This window comes from Erinaceus europaeus, chromosome 8 (assembly GCF_950295315.1).
Source record: "Erinaceus europaeus chromosome 8, mEriEur2.1, whole genome shotgun sequence".
Lineage (NCBI taxonomy): Eukaryota > Metazoa > Chordata > Mammalia > Eulipotyphla > Erinaceidae > Erinaceus > Erinaceus europaeus.
In genome coordinates, this window is record NC_080169.1 from 90791038 (window position 1) to 90817401 (window position 26364).

The window sequence follows — 26364 nt, forward strand, 5'->3', positions numbered from 1 at the left end:
TTATTCTGGTGTAGATACACGGCTTTCTTGCAGGTTTTGAAAGTCCAGAACGTAATTCTTACCCCATTAAGGTAGACAGGACCCCCTCAAATCAAAAATCCTCAGTACAGCAAGTTGTTAGCTTTAATCTCACCCTCAACTTTTGCCATCAGACTCGGGGCCATTTGTTTTTCCAGTGCTGTGTGATGAAAAAAGAAATTACATAATAGATCAAGCATCACATATGTTTTAAATATTCTGCTGCTCTGAGTAGGCAGCCCCAGAGTGTCATTCCAAAGTCTGTGGAAGACAGTTTCTAACTCAAGAGTCGACAACTCTCCAGACTGTAGGGGAGCCCAGAGTTTGAGCTCCGCCCCGCTCCTCCCGCGGGTCCCCAGCCCCAGGCGGTGAGTGCCCTCAAGCTCTCCTGTGAGGATTTGCTCCTGTGGGTCAGTGAGTGAGAGATGAATCGCAGTCTTATGTCTGGGGTATTTCCCTTCTGAATGGTTTTAATCAGCAAGCCATTAGGGAACCAGAAATTTTATTTTTCTGGCTAAAAGGATGGAAACTGAGTAAGTACATAGAACTTTGAACTTGAAAACGGAAAGAAACAAACACAAGCAAAAAGAGAAAAAGGGCAAACTTCTAACTGCAAGCACATCCATTGAAACCGCTTTTTCTTTTCTTTTTTCTTTTCTTTTTTCCTTTCTTTCTTCTTCTTTTTTTCTTTCTTCCTTTTTTTTTTTTTAATCTTAAAAGCCGTGAACGCCTAACGGAGAGTGGCAATTTAAAACGGAATGAAGGGAAGCAGTTAAGAAACTTGAAAGGCTGCAGGCTGGACTGCTTTAAAACCAGAGGGAAAATGAGGAACTGTTAAGGCAAACTGGCCTACATCCAGCTGTGCAACAGGCACTTTTGGTTTTAACCTATTGCGTTCTTCAATGCTACTACTTTGGGTGTAGTTTTTCTCTTCCTGTAAAGTTTTTAGTCTGGAGTTTAAGAATGTTGTGAGAATAAGGCATTACCGGAAACAACACTTTGACAGCCTGGGGGCAGGCTTATGCAGTCACAACTACTATTTTGATGCTTTTTTTTTTTTTTTTTTTTTTTTTTTAAACTCAGGCCAGCCACTTTTTACTGTCATCCATGGAAGGGCTCTAATCCGCTGCAGAATTATGGTTTTCTGATTCTTTGCCATGACTCTTCAGGAAGTTCTTAAGCAGAGACGGAGGAGCAAGCTTGATTCGAGAACAAGATGTGGAAAAAGAAGATAGATCTGTATTTTTCAGGCTGACAAACAAACATCGCTGCTATGACTGTTCTGGTAACGTGGACAGGGGCATAGTGAAGCTGAACTGGTCATGGTCTGTCGTCCAGTGTTCCTTTGTCGTCGGCGATTTTGGCCCCGGCCCTTCGTGGTGGTTTTGGTGGTGGCAATCTGCCTCTTCTACCAGACCCTAACACTCCTAGGGACCAGGAAGCTCACAGCCACTGTGTCGGGGACTTACCCCAATGCACCCTCAGCAACCCAGGCAGGCAGTTGCAACAAAGGTTTTTCCGTGGACACACAGTGCTTCCTTCACTCTGGCAATGCGCAGGAAATCATAAAGGTAAGACCGTCATAAATTAACCTTGACATTTTCTGCAAAGATAGCAGCCTGCTTCTCTGTGTCCTTTCTGGAAAACTAAAATTAACTTCCATGAGGGCTGAGAAGGATCCAGAATATACAGAGTAGACAGAGCCCAGAGAGTGACCTTTTGACAGTGAGACACATGCTGGCTTCAACTTCTATTTACTCCCAGAAAGTCCTGGTCTTTATTTTCCCTCTCAGAATTCCACTGCAATTTAGTTGAATGAAATGGACAACTCAGAGGAGGTAGGAGGGAAGTGGATTTGTTTCTAAAATACTAGATTCTGAAAAGATTCGAAGATTTATAAGCCAGTAAATCGAAGATTCATAAAATTTGAGAAGCATTGAGTATCTCTTTTCATATGGCAGTCTGAGTGCCCAGAACCATCCCAGACTCAGAGAGCCTCTAATATGCCATTTTACAATTGGTTAGATTGATTTTTTTCATACAATTTGATCCTTATTAGAAAAATAGACATTATTAATATGGAAAAAAACATTGCAGTGACAGCAACGGTCTCTTTCAGGATGAGATTGGAGATGATTCTTTTAAAAAATTATTAGTGATTTACAAAATTATAACCTATCAAGGGTATAATTCCACACCTTTACCATCACCAGAATTCTGTGTTCCCATTCCCTCCATTGGAAACTGCAGTATTCTCCCAAAATTACAGGTATGGTTGACTCTTCTATAACTGTCTATATATATTTACCCATTTTTTTCCCCTATGGTTCTGCCTTCTCCTTTCCAAGTCACACCTACTACCTACTACTTTTGAGTATCTTTCCTTTTTTTTTTTTTCCCTCTTCTCTCTCTGGGTCCTGATGAAATTGGAATTCAGAGTTCTCTGGTCATCTTCTGGTAACATTAGCCCTCTGGGAGTATGGACCAAAATTTTTTATGGAGTGCAGAAGGTAGAAGGTCTAGCTTCTGTAATTGCTTCTCAGCTGAGCATGGGCATTGGCAGATCCATGCATAACCCCAGCCTATTTGTATAACCCCAGCCTATTTCTGTTTTTTCCCTAGTGGTTAAACTGAAATTTTATTTTTGACTACTTTTTTTTTTTTTTTTTTTTTTTTTTTTTTTTTTTTACCAGAGCACTGCTCAGCTCTGGCTTGTCATGGTGCAGGGGATTGAGCCTGGGACTTTGGAGCCTCAGGCATGAGAGTCTGTTTGCATAACCATTATGCTATCGATCTCTGCCCCATGACTACATTTGTAAAACAATGTATTTGTCTCTGAGATACTTAAAATTATACTAGCATAGGTTTCTTTAAGGAATATACGCACTGCATTTACATTTTATTAAGGAAATACAAATCATTCTATGCTTACTGATTAAATTTATTAATATTATTTGTCAGATGATGGGCAAAACACAAAAAGCACAGTTTTTTTTAAAACTTTAATAACACTCTGTCAACAAAGTTGTAATTTTTCAAATAGTCCAGTTAAAAAACAAGAAAGAAAAGACCTAGAGTAAATAATCGTAACTAAGTCACCACAAGTGGCTGTAAGAAGTGGTGGTTCTATGCCACAGCAATTAGGATAAGAAAATGATTTGAAAATTTCTAAGTACACTCCTATATGTAGCACATATAAGTGGATCCTATGATTATGGCTATTATTTATTACAGAATGCCCTGCTAAAGTCAACAGTATTAATTAATATCACTATTGTACAACCTCTAACACCACTATCCTCTTGTTTAAAAACTTTTCCCACTCTTATCCTATGGTTTTGTCAGTGTTTCCTTTTATATAAAAAAAATTAACTCTTTGCTTATATACATTAAAAATCCCTTTCTGTGCTTCAAAAAAAAAAAAAAGAAAGAAACTTTTCCAAGTGCCTGATGATGGAAAAGGACCTTGGTTGGGAGAGTGTTTTGCAGACACTTATTTAGGTAGATAAAAGGTTGTACCAGTGTCAACAACTATACTATAAACTATTAAAACCCCACCACCATCAATAAAGTGGCAAAAAAAAAAAGTATGACTTTTAATTCAGAAGCCCTGCAAGATAGGTAAGGAAGATACAAATCAACTGTATTTGTGTTGGAATAAAAGCAGATCTAAAGCCTTAATAATAACATGTAAATGCATAACTTTCAGAACTTACTGAATTACAAAATATTAGATTATAACAAAGAAAATTAGATAAATTTGAAGTCATTCACTTCATTAGTTATAAATAACATCAAGAAATATCCTGACCAAGAAATGTTTTATAATGAAGAATGACAAATATTATAACTAGATATGGATCAATTATTAAACATTTTAATGTCGTTGGAGAATGTATATTTTGCTCATCTATGTCAGCATTAAGTTAACTTTTATTTGTGTTATTTATTTGTTTACTTTTAATTTTTGTCAGGGCTCATGGCCAGCACTAGGAATCCACAATGTTTTCCTTTTATTTTTTTAGGTAGGGTGGAGAGAAATGGAGAGAATAGGGGAGAAGATAGAGAGAGGGAGAGAAAGATACACATCTGCAGACCTGTTTCACCATTGGTGAAGTGGACCCCCTGAAGGTGGGGAGCTGTGGCTTACACCTTGGTTCTTGCACTTGGTAATATGTGCATTTAACCAGGTGTGCCACCTCCCAGCCTCCCATTTGCATTTTTTAACCATAACATTTATGTTGAATTTAAACTGAGATTGAAAATCACTTTTTGTTTATTTTCAATATTGCTAAGTATAATTTCTTTAAAATAGATGTGATGATTTTTTTCTTTAGGTACTTAAACATAGGGAGAATTTTGGAAAAAACAGATTTCACTCCCTACTTGAATTTATATGTTTCTGCTAGTAAATTAGCATGTTAGCTATTGTCACAGAAAATTTCAGTTTTTGGTTTATAGCTACTTATAAACCATCTGAAATGTACTGGCTGCTGATATAAAACATTCACTTTAAAATGTTCTTCATTGGGAGTCGGGCGGTAGTGCAGTGGGTTAAATGCACGTGGCACAAAATACAAGGACCTGAGTAATGATCCCGGTTCGAGCCCGGCTCCCCACTTGCAGGGGCGCCGCTTCACAGGCTGTGAAGCTGGTCTGCAGGTGTCTATCTCTCTCCCCCTCTCTGTCTTCGCCTCCTCTCTCCATTTCTCTCTGCCCTAACAACGACGATATCAATAACAACAACAATAATAACTACTACAACAATAAAAAAACAAGGGTAACAAAAGGGAAAATAAATATTTAAAAATTTTTTAAAATGTTCTTCATACACACAAAAAGTCAAACACATGATTTTTTTCAAATTATTCACAGTCTTAACTATTTTAGTCATAAGCCAATTCTTAATTCACAATTCTGCTGCAAAAGCCCAGTGGCTATGAAAACTGAATACCCAAACATTTGTCATACATCTCTATTTTTAAAGTGTCTTGTGTCAGCCATTAGTTTAGAGCCAGTTTTTCTTTTTTTAGGTAGAAAAGCTAGAGAAAAAGTACATGCAAAAGTTAGTTAAAAACCAGACTAAAATGAATTCCCTTACAAAGTATGTTCCAAAAATGATAATCCAGTTTTGAAGATTAAATATTATTTTATTGTCTTTTTAAAATTTTTTAAAAAATATTTATTTATTCTCTTTTTGTTGCCCTTGTTGTAGTTATTATTGTTGTTGATGTCGTCTTTGTTGGATAGGACAGAGAGAATTGGAGAGAGGAGGGGAAGACAGAGAGGGGGAGAGAAAGACAGACACTGCAAACCAGCTTCACTGCTTGTGAAGTGACTCCCCTGCAGGAGGGGAGCCAGGGAATAGAACCGGGATCCTTATGCCTGTCCTTGCCCTTTGCGCCACGTGCGCTTAACCCACTGCGCTACTGCCCCACTCCCTAAGTATTATTTTAAATAGCTATAATGAAGAAATAAATGTCTTTGTAGTCAGTATGCCTTTGGATCGTTCTTTAGTAAGGGAGGTGACTTAACATGGTAGAATGCATGCATAAGGCCCTGAGTTCAATTATAGTGCTACATAAAAATAAGAAAGGCAAAAACAAATAGAACGTTGAAAACGGGGAGTGATACAGATCTCACTTTGTCATATACATATAATTCTTAAAAACAGCTATCTTTCATTTAAAATGATTTACCAGTCTACCTGTTCTCATGGGAAAGTTCTCACCAGCCACCCAGCATACACCACAATCCTTCACTCTTGCCTTCTGCCCATGATATGTGAAAGGACTCTAGCAAATAACTAAGTGTCCTAAGCAATATCATCCAAGGATTGTTTTTTTCATCTTCAAATCCTGTGGCTGGAATCCCTCAACAGCAGTGTGATGTAATTTCAATGAGATGCCTTTCGTAATGGACCAAATGTCTTGTTTGGCCCCTAAATCAATAAAGTATGTTTAAAAGTTTGTATAAAAAATAAGATTCAGTGCTACATAGATTTTTCCTTAATGTCTTTGTTGAGCATTTTATAGAAGTATGATTTCTAGCTATACATTTTTTTTTGGGGGGGGGGGTGATAGCTTATTGGGAACCTGGAATATTCATCTTACCAGAGTTTTCCCTCTCTAATATACATCCACCTTCAAATAATTTTGAAAGCTGCTTAAAATAGTTGAATTTGGGGGCCGAGGGGTAGCACAGCGGGTTAAGCGCACAAGGTGCAAGGCACAAGGACCAGAGTTAGGATTCCAGTTTGAGCCCCTGGCTCCCCACCTGTAGGGGGGGTCGCTTCACAAGTGGTGAAGCAGGTCTGCAGGTGTCTACCTTTCTCACTCCCTCTATTTCTCCCCTCCTTTCTCCATTTCTCTCTGCCCTATTCAACAACAACGACATCAATAAGAACAACAGTAATAACCACAACAAGGATAAAACAAGGGCAACAAAAGGGAAAAAATAGCCTCCAGGAGCAGTGGATTCGTGGAGCAGGCATTGAGCCCCAGCAATAACTCTGGAGGCAAAAAAAACCAAAAAACAGTTAATTTTGACCTATGTTTCACAGATTCCAGTAAGTATTTGAATGTAGAAGATGTTTAGCAAACCCAAACGTTTGGTGTGAAATATTGTGATATGTATATATGTGTAAAACCTAATAGGATCAAGTATTGTAAAACCTTGATCCTATTAAGATACTCAAACCTAGGGAAATATTAAGACACATGAAGAATATTTGAGAAATGATAAATTTAAATATCAAACTAAAGTTCACTCCAGGAAGCAGAAGTGAGGTTTGTTTTTATAAATCTAAAAAAAAAAAAAAAAAAGAAAAGAAAAGAAAAAAAAAGCTTAGCTAAAAATTCACATTTAAAAATGTATTGCAAAGAATGTTGTGGTATCTACAGGATAAATATTCAATAACTAAAGAATAGTCATAGGATATTTCTTGAATCTTGGCTCTCATATTTTCATGAATAAGCAATTCTTCTTCTTCTAGCGTTTGCCAATAGCAGTAAATATTACCCAGTCTTTTTTTTTGGTAACAGTGTTTCTAAAAGAAGACTTGTAATTTACTAGTCGAGCAACAGAGGGTTTTGTTCTAGCAAATCTTAGAAGTAGGTGACTTTACTCTTTTACACCTTTACAATTGGGATTTGGTTCGATATAAAACCATTTTCAATTCAGACTGAGATCACAGAGTAATATATGCCAACTTTCCATAGTAAGGAAGTACTTTCTTTCTGGCTATTTTTTAGTTCTTTGTTTTGATTCATGCAGGCCTTGCTAAACAGATATATTGCTGCCATTTTTTCTATCCCCTCCCCAACATAACTAATTTGAACTGTGACTGATATTGTACTTTTTAATTTTTTTAATTTATTATATAACTTAAAGATAGTTTCAACTGTTTCCACTGAAGTAGGTCATGCAATATACATTTATTTTTTTCAAGTCTAATAGTCAAATGTTTCATAATATAGGAAACATTAACTTGTGAACTCTGGGAGAAAAAAAAATCCTTTAATATGTACCCTTTAAGGGAAACTGGGGAAATGCTGTTAAATTCACCATAGTCAAATGTTTCTAATTAACTTCTGTAGATGTCCCGTAAAATTCCTAGTTTGCTGTTTCTTGTTGCTTGTTTCTCTACAGCTCCTAGTAGCCAACCCTAAAAATAAACTTAGTTCTTTTGCTTACAGTACTTTCATTTTTACTTGTTTGTGGTACTGATACTTCACAATGTATTGAGCATTTGAAATTTTCTAAAAGCAACTTGCTTAGTCTAGTTTTTCTGAAGACAAAATCCAATGCGAACACTGAACACATAAACTACCTGGTGCAATCCTGAGGACACAAGAGTGGGGGTGGAAAGGGGATGCAGAGCAAGCACAAATGGGGCAGTATTGGGACACATAGCCAGAGAGGGTGTAATTAATACTCCTTCTCAGAACAGACCCAGGGTAAGGAAGGGCAAACAATTTGTTTCTAGCTTTCCAATTTGCTTAAAATATTGAACACTATACTTGTGTCAAGTAGTGTTACCTGGACTCTTGGGGCAAATATTGGGGACTCCAGGGCTTTGGTGGGTACAAACCTGCCAGAATAAAGGTGAGGACGCTCCTCCCTTTCTTGCCCACCTATACTAAGCATTGGAGGTCTCAGGACTGTGGTTACATAGGTGGTAAAAATAGTATTCATGACTTTATGATCATGGCAGTGGCATGAGTAATATGTATCAGAGAGTCTATGAGGTAAGGTGATCTTTTGTCTGAAGCAAATATTGGCCTAATTTTGTATTTTGAAGTCCACAGAAAATGTTTAAATGCATGCCATTCTTGGGAAATGGAATCATTTTATTTTCTCACCATCAGGAATCCATTCTTCCTAAATACCGTTTATTCTTTTTGTTTCTTTTTGATACAGGGTGAGAAACAAAGAGAAATAAGGAGAGAAGGAGGAAGACACACACACACACACACACACACACACACACAGAGAAACACCTGCAGCTCTGTTGCATCACTTGTGAACTTTTCTCCCTGCAGGTGGGGACTGAGGATTTGAAAGTAGGCTTTGTTCAGGGTAACTAAGTGCATAACCACCTGGTTCAGCATCGCGTTCTTAAATGAGACATTTGTATTCAACTTTATGAAAACTCTCTGCTCTAATGGAAATTTAAGATATATATATATATCTCACTTTATCTTAGCCTTTTCTCCTTATGTTCATCCACTTTTCATTTCCTTCATTCACTTAGCATTTATAGAGCAGTTTGAATACTGTGGTTACAGAAATAGAAATCATTATGAGAAGAAAATAAGTACTTATAATGCTTGGTGATCCATCACTTTAAGATGACTTTTTTTTTTCAAGATGGGAAGGTGACAGTGCCATATAAAAAGGAAAAAAGACATTACAAACAGGACATATTTTATATAGAAATTCAAAATTAAATAACTTGAAAAATTTGTAGGACTCAAATAATTTTTTTTTGTAATTTTATTTATTTATTTTCCCTTTTGTTGCCCTTGTTGTCTTTTTATTGTTGTTGTAGTTATTATTGTTGTTGTTGTTGATGTCATTGTTGTTGGATAGGTCAGAGAGAAATGGAGAGAGGAGGGGAAGACAGAGAGGGGGAGAGAAAGACAGATGCCTGCAGACCTACTTCACCGCCTGTGAAGTGACTCCCCTGCAGGTGGGGAGCCGGGGGCTCGAACCGGGATCCTCACGCCGGTCCCTGCGCTTTGCACCACCTGCGCTTAACCCGCTGCGCCACCGCCCGGCTCCCTCAAATCATTTTCTATCCTTCCTTCCTATGTTCCTTCCTTGCTCCTTTCCTTCCTCCCTCCTTTCCTTCCTCTCTCCATCCCACACTTCCTTATATCTTTCCTTCCTTCCTTCCTTCCTTCCTTCCTTCCTTCCTTCCTTCCTTCCTTCCTTCCTTCCTTCCTTCATGCCACCAGAGTTATCGCTGCCTGTAAAACGTATTTTTTAATCCAATTTTTTTATTTGATAGGAAGAAATTGAGAGTGTGGGGAATTAGAGAGGAAGAGAGAAAGACATCTACAGACCTGCTTCACTGTTCATGAAATGTACCCCCTGCAGGTAGGGATTGGGGGCTTGAACCCTGGCCCTTACCCACAGTAATATGTGCACTTAACTGGGAGCGCCACCTCCTGGCCCTGGGATTCAAATTATTTTCCACATGGTGTGTATGTGTCTATTTGTGCTTGTGTGTGAGACAGTGAGGAAGGAAGATGTGTTTGGAAGATCAGAACAGAAAAGCAAGCAGAAAAGGCAGAAAACTCAGTAGGAGTAGATACTGAAAATGTGGTCAAATGGGAAGTTTTAGTTGTATCCTAAAGGCAAGAGAGAAACCCCAAAGACTGGTAAGCATAAACAGTATGAATACATACATATTTTAGATAAAAACCATCATGCTGTGCTGGGGCTAGGTGATGGTGCACCTGGTAGAGTGCACACATTACTGAGTCCAAGGTCCTAGATTCAAACCACCTGCAGAGGGGAAGCTTCACAAGCCATGAAACAGTGCCACAGGTGGTGGTGGTGGTGGTGGTGGTGGTGGTGGTGGTGGTGGTGGTGGTGGTGGTGGTGGTGGTGGTGTGTGTGTGTGTGTGAGAGAGAGAGAGAGAGAGAGAGAGAGGGAGAGGGAGAGGGAGAGAGAGAGAGAGAGAGAGGGAGGGAGAGAGAGAGAGAGAGAGAGACTATTGAAACCATCTTTGTGAAAAGTTCAGGTGACTTAAATTCAATCCATATCCTTTTCTGAATTGTTCATTTTGTACCACTGAGCAATAACTCTTGAAACTCTCTTTTTGAATTCCATGATACAAGATTATTTTCTAACCACTAGGAATTTTTTGTTGTCTATGTTCAGGATTCTTTCCCTCTGGTTGATGCTAATAGTAGGCTTGTTACTACTGTAAGACAATGCACCCCGAGGAATTTCCTTGTGAGTTTCAGCAAGAGTATGGTGCTGTGGACAACTTGATTATCAAGCTTCTGTTCTCCAGAATTCTAAGACAACTATTTCTTTTGTTTATTAATTATACCTAGATAGTGGCACTTTGCTGTGATAGCCTAAGGTAGTTAGTAACACTGAGTAGGAAAAATAGGCACATGAACTTAGAGTGACATGAATAACACTTATTACCTTACTAAATTGGACACATTTCTTGACCTCCAGGATTTGATTTTCTCACCCGAAGATGCATAAAGTCATCATCACCTACTTTGTATGGCTAACGTGGTTTGCATAAGATAAGTCTGTGAAGCACCTAAACTGTCTGGTACATAGTAAGTGCTCAATATTTCCTGGAGAACTTACTTATACTTGTAACATATATAGACCTTAACATATTTCCTTCACAACTACATGAGCACTAAATAAATACTTCAAAGAACATACATACTTGTATCAGGAGTATCTGAGATGAAAGCTCTGTTGACTTCCTTTCCCATTCAAGCTTCCTATAAGCTGTCTTTTTCAACATAAAACAAGCTTTTCCAATCAAGGATAAAAAAAGAATAGTCACTAAAATTCAGTTCTGCTTATTTGTAGTCAAGATCTTTATTTTGGACAAAATCCTGTCTATTTATTATCTATTTCTCTCCTTATTTAGTATGACATGCTGGGATTAATAGCATTGTGTAACTGAAGATATGGACAGAAGAATTGAGTGAGGAACAAGGTAAAGAAATCAAAATTTTGGCCCCAGGGACAACTAGCTTACCTGGATAGTGCACTGCTTTGTCATATGTGCCCATCCAGGTTCAAGGCTGGTACAACACTGCATCAATAGCTGTTTCTTTCCCCCCTTACCCACACCCCATGTAGCTAAAAAGGTCAGTATTGAGCAATGAAGTTCTGGAAATGAAAAAAGGTATTTTAGGGAGCCAGGCAGTAGTGCAGCAGGTTAAGTGCATGTGGTGCAAAGCACAAGGACTAGAGTAAGGATCCTGGTTGGAACCCCCGGCTCCCCACCTGCAGGGGAGTCGCTTCACAACTGGTGAAGCAGGTCTGCAGGTGTCTATCTTTCTCTCCTCCTCTCTGTCTTCCCCTCCTCTCTCCATTTCTCTCTGTCCTATCCTACAAGGATGACATCAATAATAACTACAACAATAATAACTACAACAATAAAACAAGGACTATAAAAGGGAAAATAAATAAATATATATTTTTAAAAAGATATTTTAGACCCTGCCCAAATATGTATCTATTTACCTGTTTAATGTCTGCCTCTCTACATAAGACCTCCTTAAGTGCACAGCCTACAATGACTTTACTGCTATATCCCAGAGCGACACAGTATCTAACATCTAGTGAGTACCGAATAAACATCTAGTCAATAAATGTGTAAATAAATGAGTCATGAAGTTAGGAGCCAGAGAATGCCTACTTGAAAGCAGAGGCCAGGACATGAGAGGAATTCTTTCTTCTTCTCTTATTTTCTTTTGCTGAACTCTCAGTTCCTTCACTCCTTTTCCAGTATCCCTTGAAATCTTTTATGTAATCCCATGAACTTCATTCACTTTTGGTTAGTGCTAAGCAACTTGTTATCTTGCTGTACTGAATCATCTTCTTTAATTACCATGTACCTTTTGTATCCCCTTCAACTCATTTTTCTTTTTGGGATCTATACCCTGTAAACATTCTCAAGTACCTATCTCAAAGAAACAAAACAAGAGCACAGCTTTTTCTAACCAATGTGCCTTTCAAACTACTACTTATTTCTCTCGGCTTCATTATTACCACAATCTAACCTTTTTCTATTAAGTAATATACATTAAAATGTGTTTTATTTGTTTATTGGACAGAGATAGAGAAAAATTGAGAGGGAAGGAGAGAGAAAGGAAAGAGAGGAAAGAAAGTTTTCCCCCTGCAGGTGGGGATGAGGGGCTTGAATCTGAGTCCTTGCACATTGTAACATGTACCCTCTTACTGGGTGCTTCCTTCTGCTTTGTCCATAGTAAGTTCTAGCTTTAAACAGAATGATTATACTCAAAATTAAAAATAATATATTTTATTCATTTTCATACTTTAACCTGGCTTGATAACAAGGATTTAAAACCATGCTGATGGGAGTAGGAGAGATAGTAGTGCAGTGACAGTGCACAGGACTTAGATGGAAAAGGTCCCAGGTTTGATTTCCAGCACTGCCATATGCTAGACTTGAGCTGTGCTCTGATCACTCTCTATCTCTTTCTCTCATAAATAAAAACACTAAATCTCAAATAAAATGAAATAGTTCTAATGTAACCTAAACACACAAATGTGTGTACATGTCAGATAAATAAATAAATAAATAAATAAATAAAACTTAGAGATGATAGGAAACGGGAATAAATATCACAGTTACACGCAAGGTTTTTAAAAAATATTTATTCCCTTTTGTTGCCCTTGTTGTTTTATTGTTGTAGTTATTATTATTGTTATTGATGTCATTGTTATGTCATTGTTGTTGGATAGGACAGAGAGAAATGGAGAGAGGAGGGTAAGACAGAGAGAGGGAGAGAAAGATAGACCTGCAGACCTACTTTACCACTTGTGAAGTGACTCCTCTGCATGTGGGAAGCTGGGGGTTCGAACTGGGATTGTGACACCAGTCTTTGAGCAGAGTGCCACCTGCGCTTAACCTGCTGTGCTACCACCCAACTCTCTACATGCAAGGCTTTTAAAAATTATTTATTTATAAAATAAAAAATATCGAGAAGACCATAGGATAAGAGGGGTACAATTCCCACTACCAGAGTTCCTTATCCCATCCCCTCCCTTGAAAGCTTTCTTATTCTTTATTCCTCTGGGAACATGGACCTAGGATCATTATGGGTTGCAGAAGGTGGAAGGTCTGGCTTCTATAGTTGTTTCTTTGCTGAACATGGTCATTGGCAGGGCTGATCCATACTCCAGCCTGTCCCTATAAGCAACTGTATGCCACCAAACTAGAGAATGTGGAAACAATGAGCAAGTTTCCTGAAGCATACAGCCTGCCAAGACTGAGCCAGGAAGTCTCAAAAAACATGAATAGATCAATTACCAGCAAAGATATTGAAGTAATCATCAAAAGACTTCTCAACAATGAAAGTCCAGGTGTGGATGACTTCACAAATACATTTTACAAAACCTTCAAGGAAGAGATGACACCTCTACTTTACAAGGTCTTCCAAAATATCAAAAACAAGGGGACATTTCCTTCCACTTTCTATGAAACCAACATTACCTTGGTACCAAAAACAGACAGAGATCCAACCAAAAAAGAAAACTATAGACCAAGATCCTTGATTAACACATATACTAAGATTCTAAACAAAATCTTAGCAACCTAAATATAGCAGTAAAAAAAAAATTATACACCATTACCAAGTGGGATTTATCCCAGGTATGCAGGGCTATTTTAACTTTAGTATATGTGATTCACTATGTCAAGAAAATTAGATAAAAAGCCACATGATTATCCCAGTAGATGCAGAGAAAGCCTGTGACAAGACCCAGTATGCCTTCATGATCAAAACATTAAAAAGAATAGGGATAGATGGAAAAATCCCCAAGCTAGTAGAATCTACATACAGCAGTTCAATAGTCAACATCATTCTCAATGGAGAGAAACTTCAAGCTTTCCCTTTATAGTCAGGTACAACAAAGGGTTTCCCAGTGTATACATTAATTTTCAACATAGTCTTGGAAATCCTAGTCATAGCAATCAGACAAGAGAGAGTAAATGGATATTGTTTGGAAAAGAGGCAGTCCAACTGTCACTATTCACAGATGATATGATAGTATTCAGAGAAAATCCAAAAGAATCCAGTAGGAAACTTCTGGAAATTATTAAGCAATATAGTAAGGTGGTTGGCTACAAAATTATCATACAGTAACCAGTGGTATTCTTCTATGCAAATACTAAACCAAAAGAAAAAGAAATCCAGACATCGATTTCATTCACTATAGCAGCAGAAACAATCAAATGTCAAGGGATAAATATAATAAAGGAAATGAAAAATCTTTATGCTGAAAACTATGAGATACTTCTCAGTGAAACAGAACAAGATACAAAGATATGAAAAGACATCCCATGCTTATGGTTTGGAAGATTAACATTGTCAAAATGACTATTTTATCCAGAACTATATATAGATTTAATGCAATCCCTATCAGGGTCCTACCAAATTTCTTCAAGAGAGCAGAATAGAAGATACAAAATTTTGTCTGAAGACAGAAAATGCCAAAGCAATCTTGAAGGAAACAAACAAACAAACAAACAAACAAAAAACCACAAGGGTAGAAGCATTAAACTTTCTGACCTCAAAGCATACTACAAAGCCACTATAGTCAAAATGACTTGTACTGGAATCAAAATAGACACATAAACCAGTGGAATAGATTTAAGAGCCCAGAACCGGTCAGTCAATTTTCACAAGGGCACCCAAAGCATCAAATGGAAACAGGAAAGCCTATTTAAAAAATGATGTTGGGAAAATTGGGTTGAAACACGCAAAAGAATAAAATGGACCACCAAATTTCATCACATACGAAAGTTAACTCCAAATGGATAAAAGCTTTTGAAGTTAGAATAGAAACCATCAAATACTTAGAAGAAAACAAAGGCACTCTCTTTCATTTACATTTTTGCAACATCTTCAATGATTTGAATCCAGTTGAAAGGAAAACAGATGCAAAATAGATCAATAGGACTACATGAAACTGGAAAGCTTTTGCATAGCAAAAGAAATCACTGCCACAACAAAAAGATTTCCCCATAAAGTGGGAGAAAACCATAATGTGTCATACATCAGACAGAGGACTGATAACCAAAATACGCAACAAAATCACCAAACTCACATTAAAAAAACCGAACAAGGCCATTGAAAAATGGGGAAAAGATATGGGCAGATTTTTCTCCAAAGAAGAGATGTAAAGGGCCAAGAGGCATCAAAAAATACTCAGTCATTTATGATTAAGGAAATGCAAATAAAAACAATAATGAGATACCACTTTCCACTTGTGAGAATGTCACACATTAAGAAAGACAGAAACACCAATTACTGAAGAGGCTGTGCAGACAAAGGTATTCTACATTGCTGCTGGGAATGTAAGTTGGTTCAATCTCTGAGGAAAACAGGCTTGAAATTCACTAGAACTCTAGGAATTGATTTGCCTTATGACTTAGAAATCTTTTTTTTTTTTAGGTATTTACCCAGGGAGAATAAAACAAAAACAAAAACAGATGAACACCAATGTTCATAGTAGTACAATTGGGAATAGCCCATATTTCAAAGCAACTCAGATGTCCAACAATAGATGAATGGCTAAGGACATTATTACACATACATGCAATAGAGTACTATGCGGATGTTAAAAACGATGTGGTTGGGGCTGGGTGACGGCACACCTGGCTAGGTGCACATAGTACCATGTACAAGAAATCAGATTCAGGCCTCTGGTCCCCATCTGAAAGGGCTTCATGAGTGATAAAGCAGGACTGCAGGTATCTCTCTGTCTCTGTCTCTCTTTTTCTACCTCTCCCTTCTCTCTTGATTTCTCTCTGTCTCTATTAAATAAAAATAAAGTTTGAGAAAAATGATGAGGTCATCTTCTTTGCAATAGTGTGGTCAGAATGCATATGAATTATGTTAAACGAGATAATCTAGAAAGAGAAAACCAATACCAATACTGAATGATCTCACTTATAGTAGAGCTTAAGAGCAGAGAACAGTGAAACCAGGACTGGCTACGGCATATTGCACCAAAGCAAAGGACTCTGGAAGGAGGGGAAGGGATGGGATGAAGAGTCACTGGGGTCTTGATGTGTCTCCTAGCCACTAATTAAGGGGAGAAGAAAGGTTGTGTCTATGAGTTAGAGACTATACTTTAAGCCAAGTGTATATTTGTTAATGTTTCTGCATGTATTGTTTCAATTTAGAGATTTGTATCAAAAATAATAATAATACACTGAAATGTATCACACATTTAAGAATAGTTCATTTATGTGGAAACCAATTTGAATCAGACAGCACCAAACCAGAAATAGTAAGGAGTGTCCTACCACCAAATAATGTTTGTGTGTGTGTGTGTGTGTGTTGTGTGTGTGTGCACACGCACATACACGTGTGCTGGATGGGGGAGGGGAGACTTTTCCAGAGAAAAGGAAAAAGTAGAATAAGGAAAATAGGGTCAGTAGCTTAAAGCCTACTTGGTGTTGTAATTGGTTGTCCCTTAGTTTTATATTTATATCGCTTCTCGGCCTTTTGGCTAAGATCAAGTGTAGTTTTATATTTATAACCATTTGGCATCTTTTAAAAAATTTTATTTATTTATAAAAAGGAAACACTGACAAAACCATAGGATAAGAGGGGTACAACTCCACACAGTTCCCACCACCAGAACTCCGTATCCCATCCCATCCCTTGATAGCTTTCCTATTCTTTACCCTTCTGGGAGTATGGACCCAAGGTCATTGTGGGATGCAGAAGGTGGAAGGCCCAGCTTCTGTAATTGCTTCCCCACTGAACATGGGTGTTGACAGGTCGAACCATACTCCCAGCCTGCCTCTCTCTTTTTCTAGTTTTCTGGGGTTCTGGGGAGTCAGAGCTCCAGGACACATTGGTGTGATTGTCTGTCCAGGGAATTCTGGTTGGTATCATGGTAGCATCTGGAACCTGGTGGCTGAAAAGGGAGTTAACATATAAATCCAAACAAATTGTTGACCAATTCTGGACCTAAAGGCTGGAGTAGTGCGGCTGAAGAGTTGGGAGGGTGTCTCCATTTTGTAGAAAGCTAGTAGGCATATTTTAGTTATATTCCAAAGGGCCTTTGGCTATACTAGGTTTTTTTTTTTTTTTTTTTCCCCTGAGCCTGAAATCTGATATGCAGGTAGATCCAAGTTATTGTCTGGGGAGATGATGTCATGGTTGGAAAAAGGACCAAAAAGCTGCATCAGGGGAGAGAGTAGCTCCCAAATATGGGAAAGATGTATAAATATTGTTGACTGTAAGCCCCATCGATTTGATCTGATCTGGGGCCCATATTCAGCTTAGGAGCCTATGTGACCTCTGCATCCCTGTAGATTCGAGTTCACATTCTGTGGTCATGAATAGGAACATTCCTATATGCCCCAATTTCAGGACCCATCTTCCTCAGGTGTAGCATAGAGTATGTTGTCCAGCCTCCCTTCAGAAGATGGAACATTCTCTACCGTTGTTCATCCAAGTTGAGGGCAAGGACCTATGGGGGCCCACAAAGGGGTCTGTTTTGTTGTTCCTGATAGAGATCATTGGTAAGAATGGAGAGAGGGTCTAGGCTCACCATGTCTGTTTGGGAGTCTCAAGACTCCCCAAATAGGGCCCCAGCTGGTGGGGTGGCCTGATAGTGACTAAAGAGTCATCGTTAAAGCATGCCGTCAGTCTCTTGCCCTTATTCAGCTTTTGCAATCCTTGCTTTGATAAGGATAGCTTGGGAGTGAGTGAGGGAAGTATAATAAGAAATAGGTGAGGAGGGTATCTAAGTCTAAGTAGACACTATTTCATTATGATCTTCATACTGACTTACTGTAGACTATTGTGTACTTTTGCTTTCAGGTATATATTTTACCCTAATTTATGGATACATGTGAACATACGCTCTATCTCATGGAACCTGGTCTATATCTATCTAAGTTTTGGGACTTTGTTAGGAAGTGAACCACCTGGAATGGAATTAGAGAACCTTATGAAAGGAAAGGTCTCACCCAAGTAATGAAGCTGAAGGGTTGACATTCCAAGCCTTAAGTCTCTGGACACAGTCTGAAGTGAAGCATACCGAGGTGGTACTTGTTGCACTGATTAAGTTGAGATGAGCAGATTCTATGTCATTTGGTATGAATTGAGAGAAGCATGCAGGAAAGTGAGCCCCACTCTAGAGATTTCAAGACTGGGGAAATACAGGCTCTATAGAGGAAGTGGTAGATTCCTACTGTGTTAGGGTTTAAGAAGGCAATAGACATTTATTTCTATAATCACATTATTTGGCAATAGAGTTAACTTTGAAATATCCTTTTGTTAGGATTTGCTGTATCATACACAACATCATCATAATTTATGTCCTTTGACATTATTTGTATATAGCTCAGCCACTGGTTGCTTTTGTTCTTCCTGGTCTAAGCTTTTAAGAGAGTCAACATATCAAAGACTCAGCCTATGCATTAAAAAGACTCAGTCTGTGCTTTAAACATTTAATCAATTTTTCTCCTCTCATAGTAATTAGTGATTTATATGACTACAGGTTAATAGGAGTTTACATAAACACTATTCCCACCACCAAAAGACTGTGCCCCCCCCCACCTCCTGCCCCACGAAGCCGAACATCCACCCTCACCCTCAACCCAGGGTTTTTATTTTGGTGCCCTACACCAAATCAGTCAAATGCTGCTTTGAGTTTCCCTCTCTGTTGTTTCCATGTGGCATCTTATGCATAGATTTTTTTTTTTTGCTTATGTATGCTTCCACACTCTAGAATCAGTCCAGTTTAATGTTCTCCTGTTTTAATAAGTGTAATATATCCTAAAGGTTAAGATCATGAAAATATTCTCATTTCATTTATTGTCTCTTGAGAGAAAGACTACATTCATGGAACAAAATGTGGGTACTGTGATTACTCTCCTTTTTATTAAAAAGCTATAGTATAGCCGTGTTATCCAAATATCACATTACTGCTGTTTAAATTTGCTACTAGAAGTACAAAATTGCATTATCACAACTGAGTTTCCTTTTGATGGTTCACTGCTTCTCTAAGAAGCAATGGGAAGTACAATAACATTCCAAATGTTTTAACACTATGCTTAGCTCTTTCCTGTTGGGAAATTTTGCTTTAATTTAGCTAAAGTGCACAAATGCTTCAGCAACAGAGGAACAGGAAATTAACTTTTCTGTAGAAGTGCAGGAACTGCTTGACCTTAGCAAAACGTCAAGCAGAAAGTCAGCTTTCATATAGAGCAGCAAATTTTCCCTGCTAGACACATGCAGATTGCAGAAATGATTTGAACATTTCTTTACCCTTTATTTGTTACTAATTATATTTCCCTATAGCACTAACTTATTGGAAGCTTCCTATAAGCAAGTTAAATTTATTTATATATGTATCATAGTGCTATGTCAGATATTTTCAAAACAGATAGGTTTGGGGCAGAAATAATCTTTTCTTCCCCCCTCCCCTCCATGGGGAGTGAATAAGGGCAGAAGAAATGTAGCTAAGTTGAAGAAACATTGGTGAAAGTAGTACCATGTCTGCTTAAAAATGTCATTTTCTGGAGAGCATAAATATGTATTGGTGAAGTTTTATTTATCAGAAATATTAAAGAAGTGATAATTGTCTTTTGTCAATTTAGTGTGAAATAATAACATTTTAAAAGGAAGCTTCTGTTCTGTAACATAAATGAGAGGCATCTCCTCATCCAATGATATGAACATGACCCTAAATGTAAAACAGGAAAATTCTGAACAAAGTAAGTTAGCATTTACAAAATTGTTACTGTCACTTCTAATAAAACTTCTGGCATCTGGATCAGGGCAGAGGACATGTTTATATAATGCTTGGCATATAATAAGTTGAGTGAATGAATAAATGGTATCTAAGAAAATTCAAGGATTTGACTTCCGGAGGCAGAGCTATGAGCAGGAGATTGCTTTCTCTCCTCTCCTCTCCTCTCCTCTCCTCTCCTCTCCTCTCCTCTCCTCTCCTCTCCTCTCCTCTCCTCTCCTCTCCCGGATCAACTAGGAATACCAAAGGAGACCACCCGGACCGAAACAAGACAGGACTAGAATGACCACAGGAATCCAGTAAATCACCCGTGAGTACAAACACGCGTGGCTGGTGACAGAGAGGAGAGAGGGGCCTAAGGAGAGATTAAGTGACTGCTAACAGTTCAACAGTTTATCAGGGGAGACACCACCTCCAGTCTGCTCCACAACAAGGGGACAGCTGAAGGGAGGAAAGGACTCCCCAGAGACTCACTAAGTGCAACTCTGAGTCTCCATTGCTACTACCCTCAGAATCTGGAGCAGCAACAGGGAGGGACACCAGGGGACAGAGATCTAACCGGGAAACTCAGGAGAAGACCTATACCTCGGTGGCATAGCTGAGGGGCTGTGAAAGTCTCTTTGCATAACCACAGGATTATCTCTGCCACACCCTGCTTTATCTCTTGGTTAGGAGTCAGTGATTAAGCGAAGAAGCCTATTGATAGTTTAAAAGCCCTCAGGCTCCCATAGCCTACAGGGAAGAAAAAAAAAAGAGGCTTTTACACCACTTAGCTCCAACTCAGGGACTGAAAAAACTGTTAACTTCCACCACGGTAAACCCTTTAAATAAATTAGTTAGACACAAGTCAATCTAGGCAATAGTAATCAATAATTTGAAAAGTACTGATAAAGGGAACTCATAACATAATATATAAAATGGTTAAAACAACAAGAAAAAATATTGGAGACTCGAACCAGGACAAGAGTCCAGCTAAAAGTCCTCCAGAGGGTGAAGCACAAAACAACAAGTTCAACATCCAAACATTAGCTAAGGAAATAATAACAGGAGTGAGTAAAGAATTTGAAAAAATTGTAATCAGAAATGCAGGAACAACAAATGAGAATATGGAAGAAAATTATAATTATCTCATGGTTATTAGAGAGCTGAAAGCTGAAATCGCTGAGCTAAGAAGGCAACTAGCTAAACAAGCTAAAACAGTATCAGAGCAGGGCAACAAAATAGATGAACTCCAGAAAGCAGTAGAGGGCAGAGAGAATAGAATCTATGAGGCTGAAAACAGAATTAGCAAGATTGAGGATGAATTAGAGACAACTAAAAAAGAAGTAAGAGATCTCAAAAAGAGATTAAGAGATGCTGAAAACAACAACAGAGTCCTATGGGATGACTTCAAAAGAAACAATATACGCATTACTGGCTTACCAGAGGAAGAAAGAGAAGGAGAGGAAGAAAGCATTCTCCAGGCCATAATAGCTGAAAATTTCTCTAGTCTAGACAACACCAAAGACATAAAGATTCAAGAAGCCCAGAGAGTCCCAAACAGAATTAACCCAGACCTAAAGACACCAAGACATGTCATACTTAGAATGGAAAGGAATAAGGATAAAGAAAGGATCCTCAAGGCTGCAAAAGAAAAACAAAAGAGTCACCTACAGTGGTAAACCCATAACATTAGCAGCAGACTTCTCCACACAAACACTACAGGCCAGAAGAGAATGGCAAGATATCTATCGAGTGCTCAATGAGAAAGGCTTTCAGCCAAGAATACTATATCCTGCTAGACTGTCATTCAGACTAGATGGAAGCATCAAAACCTTCTCAGACAAGCAACAGCTGAAGGAAGCAACCATCACCAAGCCTGCCCTGAAAGAAGTTCTGAAAGGTCTCCTATAAACAACCAGACCACCACAAATAGGACATATATCAAAACACTCTAAAACTCTACAAGAATGGCGTTAAAATATCTTCAATCTTTGATATCAATAAATGTCAATGGCCTGAATTCACTTATTAAAAGACACAGAGTAGGAAGATGGATCAGAAAACACAACCCAACAATATGTTGTCTACAGGAAACTCACCTAACTCAACAAGACAAACACAGACTTAAAGTGAAAGGATGGAAAACTATCATACAAGCCAATGGCCCACAAAAAAGGGCAGGAACAGCTATTTTCATATCTGACATGATAGACTTTAAAATAGATAAGATTAAAAAAGATAGGAATGGACACTACTTAATGCTCAGAGGATCAGTCAATCAAGAGGACTTAACAATTATTAATATCTATGCACCCAATGAGAAGCCATCTAAATACATCAAACGTCTACTGAAAGAGCTACAGCAATATATTAACAGTAACACAATCATAGTAGGGAATTCAACACCCCACTATCTCTACTTGACAGATCATCCAGGAAGAAAATCAGTAAAGACATAAGGGAGCTAAATGAAGAGATAGATAAACTAGAACTATTGGACATTTTCAGAGTCATTCATCCCAAGAAACTGGAATACACATTTTACTCAAATCCACATGGATCATTCTCAAGGATAGACCATATGTTAGGCCACAAAGACAGCATCAGCCAATTCAAGAGCACTGAAATCATCCCAAGCATTTTCTCAGACCACAGTGGAATTAAACTAACACTTAACAATCAGCAAAAGATTAGTAACAGTCCCAAAATGTGGAAGCTCAACAGTACACTTCTTACCAACTTCTGGATCAAAGAGGAAATCAAGGAAGAAATCAAAATGTTTCGAGAGTTCAATGAAAACGAAGACACAAACTATCAAAATATTTGGGACACAGCTAAAGCAGTCCTAAGAGGGAAGTTCATAGCTATACAAGCACACATTAGGAAACAAGAAAAGGCACAAATAAACATCCTGATTGCACATCTTAAAGACCTAGAAGAAGAACAACAAAGGAATCCTAAAACAACCAGAAGGACAGAAATCACTAAAGTTAGGGCAGAAATAAATAACATTGAGAATAGGAAAACCATACAAAAGATCAATGAAAGTAAATTTTGGTTCTTCGAAAGAGTAAACAAAATCAACAAACCTTTAGCCAGACTCACAAAACAAAAAAGGGAGAAGACCCAAATAAATCGGATAGTAAATGAAAGAGGAGATATCACAACAGACACTGCAGAAATTCAACATATCATGTGAGGCTTCTATGAACAACTATATGCCACGAAGCTAGAGAACCTGGAAGAAATGGACAATTTCCTAGAAACCTACCAACTTCCAAAACTAAGTAAAGAGGAAGTGGATAACATGAACAGGCCCATCACAGCTAATGAAATTGAAACAGTTATCAAAAATCTTCCCAAAAATAAAAGTCCTGGACCAGATGGTTTTACAAATGAATTCTACAAAACTTTCAAAGAAGAACTAATACCTCTACTTTTAAAAGTCTTCCAGAAGATTGAAGACACTGGAATACTCCCTGCCAGGTTCTATGAAGCCAACATCACCCTGATACCAAAAGCAGACAGGGACACAACCAAAAAAGAAAACTACAGACCAATATCTCTGATGAACATAGATGTGAAAATTTTGAACAAAATTCTAGCCAACCGGATACAGCAGTATATCAAAAAGATTGTTCATCATGACCAAGTGGGGTTTATCCCAGACATGCAAGGTTGGTTTAATATACATAAATCAATCAATGTGATCCACCACATCAACAAAGCAAGACCAAAAACCACATGGTCATATCAATAGATGCAGAGAAAGCCTTTGACAAAATACAACATCCCTTTATGATCAAAACACTACAAAAAATGGGAATAGATGGAAAATTTCTGAAGATAGTGGAGTCTATATATAGCAAACCTACAGCCAACATCATACTCGATGGTGAAAAACTGGAAGCATTTCCCCTCAGATCAGGTACTAGACAGGGCTGCCCACTATCACCATTACTATTCAACATAGTGTTGGAAGTTCTTGCCATAGCAATCAGGCAGGAGCAAGGAATTAAAGGCATACAGATTGGAAGAGAAGAAGTCAAACTCTCCTTATTTGCAGATGATATGATAGTATACATGGAAAAACCTAAGGAATCCAGCAAGAAGCTTTTGGAAATTATCAGGCAATACAGTAATGTGTCAGGCTATAAAATTAACATTCAAAAGTCAGTGGCATTCCTCTATGCAAACACTAAGTTAGAAGAAATTGAAATCCAGAAATCAGTTCCTTTTTCTATAGCAACAAAAACAATAAAATATCTAGGAGTAAACCTAACCAAAGAAGTGAAAGACTTGTATACTGAAAATTATGAGTCACTACTCAAAGAAATTGAAAAAGACACAAGTGGAAAGATATTCCATGTTCATGGGTTGGAAGAATTAACATCATCAAAATGAATATATTACCCAGAGCCATCTACAAATTTAATGCTATCCCCATCAAGATCCCAAGCACATTTTTTAGGAGAATAGAAAAAATGCTACAAATGTTTATCTGGAACCAGAAAAGACCTAGAATTGCCAGAACAATCTTGAGAAAAAAGAACCGAACCGGAGGCATCACACTCCCAGATCTCAAACTGTATTATAGGGCCATTGTCATCAAAACTGCTTGGTACTGGAACATGAACAGACACACTGACCAGTGGAATAGAATTGAGAGCCCAGAAATGAGGCCCACACGTATGGACATCTAATCTTTGACAAAGGGAACCAGACTATTACATGGGGAAAGCAGAGTCTCTTCAACAAATGGTGTTGGAAACAGTGGGTTGAAACATGCAGAAGAATGAAACTGAATCACTGTATTTCACCAAATACAAAAGTAAATTCCAAGTGGATCAAGGACTCGGATTTTAGACCCGAAACTATCAGATACTTAGAGGAAAATATTGGCAGAACTTTTTTCCGCATAAATTTTAAAGGCATTTTCAATGAAACGAATCCAATTACAAGGAAGACTAAGGCAAGTATAAACCTATGGGACTACATCAAATTAAAAAGCTTCTTCACAGCAAAAGAAACCACTACCCAAATCAAGAGACCCCTCACAGAATGGGAGAAGATCTTTACATGCCATACATCAGATAAGAGTTTAATAACCAACATATATAAAGAGCTTGCCAGACTCAACAACAATACAACAAATAACCCCATCCAAAAATGGGGGGAGGACTTGGACAGAATATTCACCACAGAAGAGATCCAAAAGGCCGAGAAACACATGAAAAAATGCTCCAAGTCTCTGATTGTCAGAGAAATGCAAATCAAGACAACAATGAGATATCACTTCACTCCTGTGAGAATGTCACACATCAGAAAAGGTAACAGCAGCAAATGCTGGAGAGGGTGTGGGGTCAAAGGAACCCTCCTGCACTGCTGGTGGGAAATGTAAATTGGTCCAACCTCTGTGGAGAACAGTCTGGAGAACTCTCAGAAGGCTAGAAATGGACCTACCATATGACCCTGCAATTCCCCTCCTGGGGATATATCCTAAGGAACCCAACACATCCATCCAAAAAGATCTGTATACACATATGTTCTTGGCAGCTCAATTTGTAATAGCCAAAACCTGGAAGCAACCCAGGTGTCCAACAACAGATGAGTGGCTGAGCAAGTTGTGGTATATATACATAATGGAATACTACTCAGCTGTAAAAAATGGTGACTTCACCGTTTTCAGCCGATCTTGGATGGACCTTGAAAAAATCATGTTGAGTGAAATAAGTCAGAAACAGAAGGATGAATATGGGATGATCTCACTCTCAGGCCAAAGTTGAAAAACAAGATTAGAAAAGAAAACACAAGTCGAACCTGAAATGGAATTGGAGTATTACACCAAAGTAAAAGACTCTGGGGTGGGTAGGTGGGTGGGGAGATTACAGGTCCATGAAAGATGATGAATGACATAGTGGGGGTTGTATTGTTAAATGGGAATCTGGGGAATGTTATGCATGTACAAACTTTTGTATTTACTGTTGAATGTAAAGCATTAATTCCCCAATAAAGAAATAAATTATTTTTAAAAAAAGAAAATTCATGCTGTGTGTTCAATATAAAATTTATTTATTTTAAAAAGATTTTATATATTTATTAATGAAAAATATAAGAGGAGAGTGGTCTGGGAGGTGGCACAGTGGATACACTCTTGAGCTCTTAAGTTATGATGTCCCAAGTTCAATCCCCAGCTGCACATGTACCAGAGTGATGGCTGATTCTTTCTCTCTCTCTTCCTATCCCTCTCATTAATAAATGAATTATATATATATATATATATATATATATGGAGAAAGAAAGAACCAGCCATCACTCTGGTACATGTGCTGCTGGGGTTT

General features: G+C 38.1%; 1 protein-coding gene and 1 pseudogene across 2 annotated transcripts in view; both read left to right on the plus strand.

The window, feature by feature from the left end:
* Positions 1-266: 266 nt before the first annotated feature.
* The window catches only part of CPED1 (cadherin like and PC-esterase domain containing 1), a 422947-nt gene continuing 396849 nt past the window's right edge, over positions 267-26364 (plus strand). Inside the window, exons 1-2 of one of the 2 annotated variants that reach the window (XM_060196489.1) lie at positions 267-386; positions 1102-1589. In XM_060196489.1, the coding sequence (XP_060052472.1) occupies positions 1341-1589 (249 nt within the window). In that variant the 5' untranslated portion in view covers positions 267-386; positions 1102-1340. The other variant, XM_007525006.3, reaches the window with a different exon arrangement.
* LOC132539984 (U2 spliceosomal RNA) lies at positions 16761-16911 on the plus strand (annotated as a pseudogene).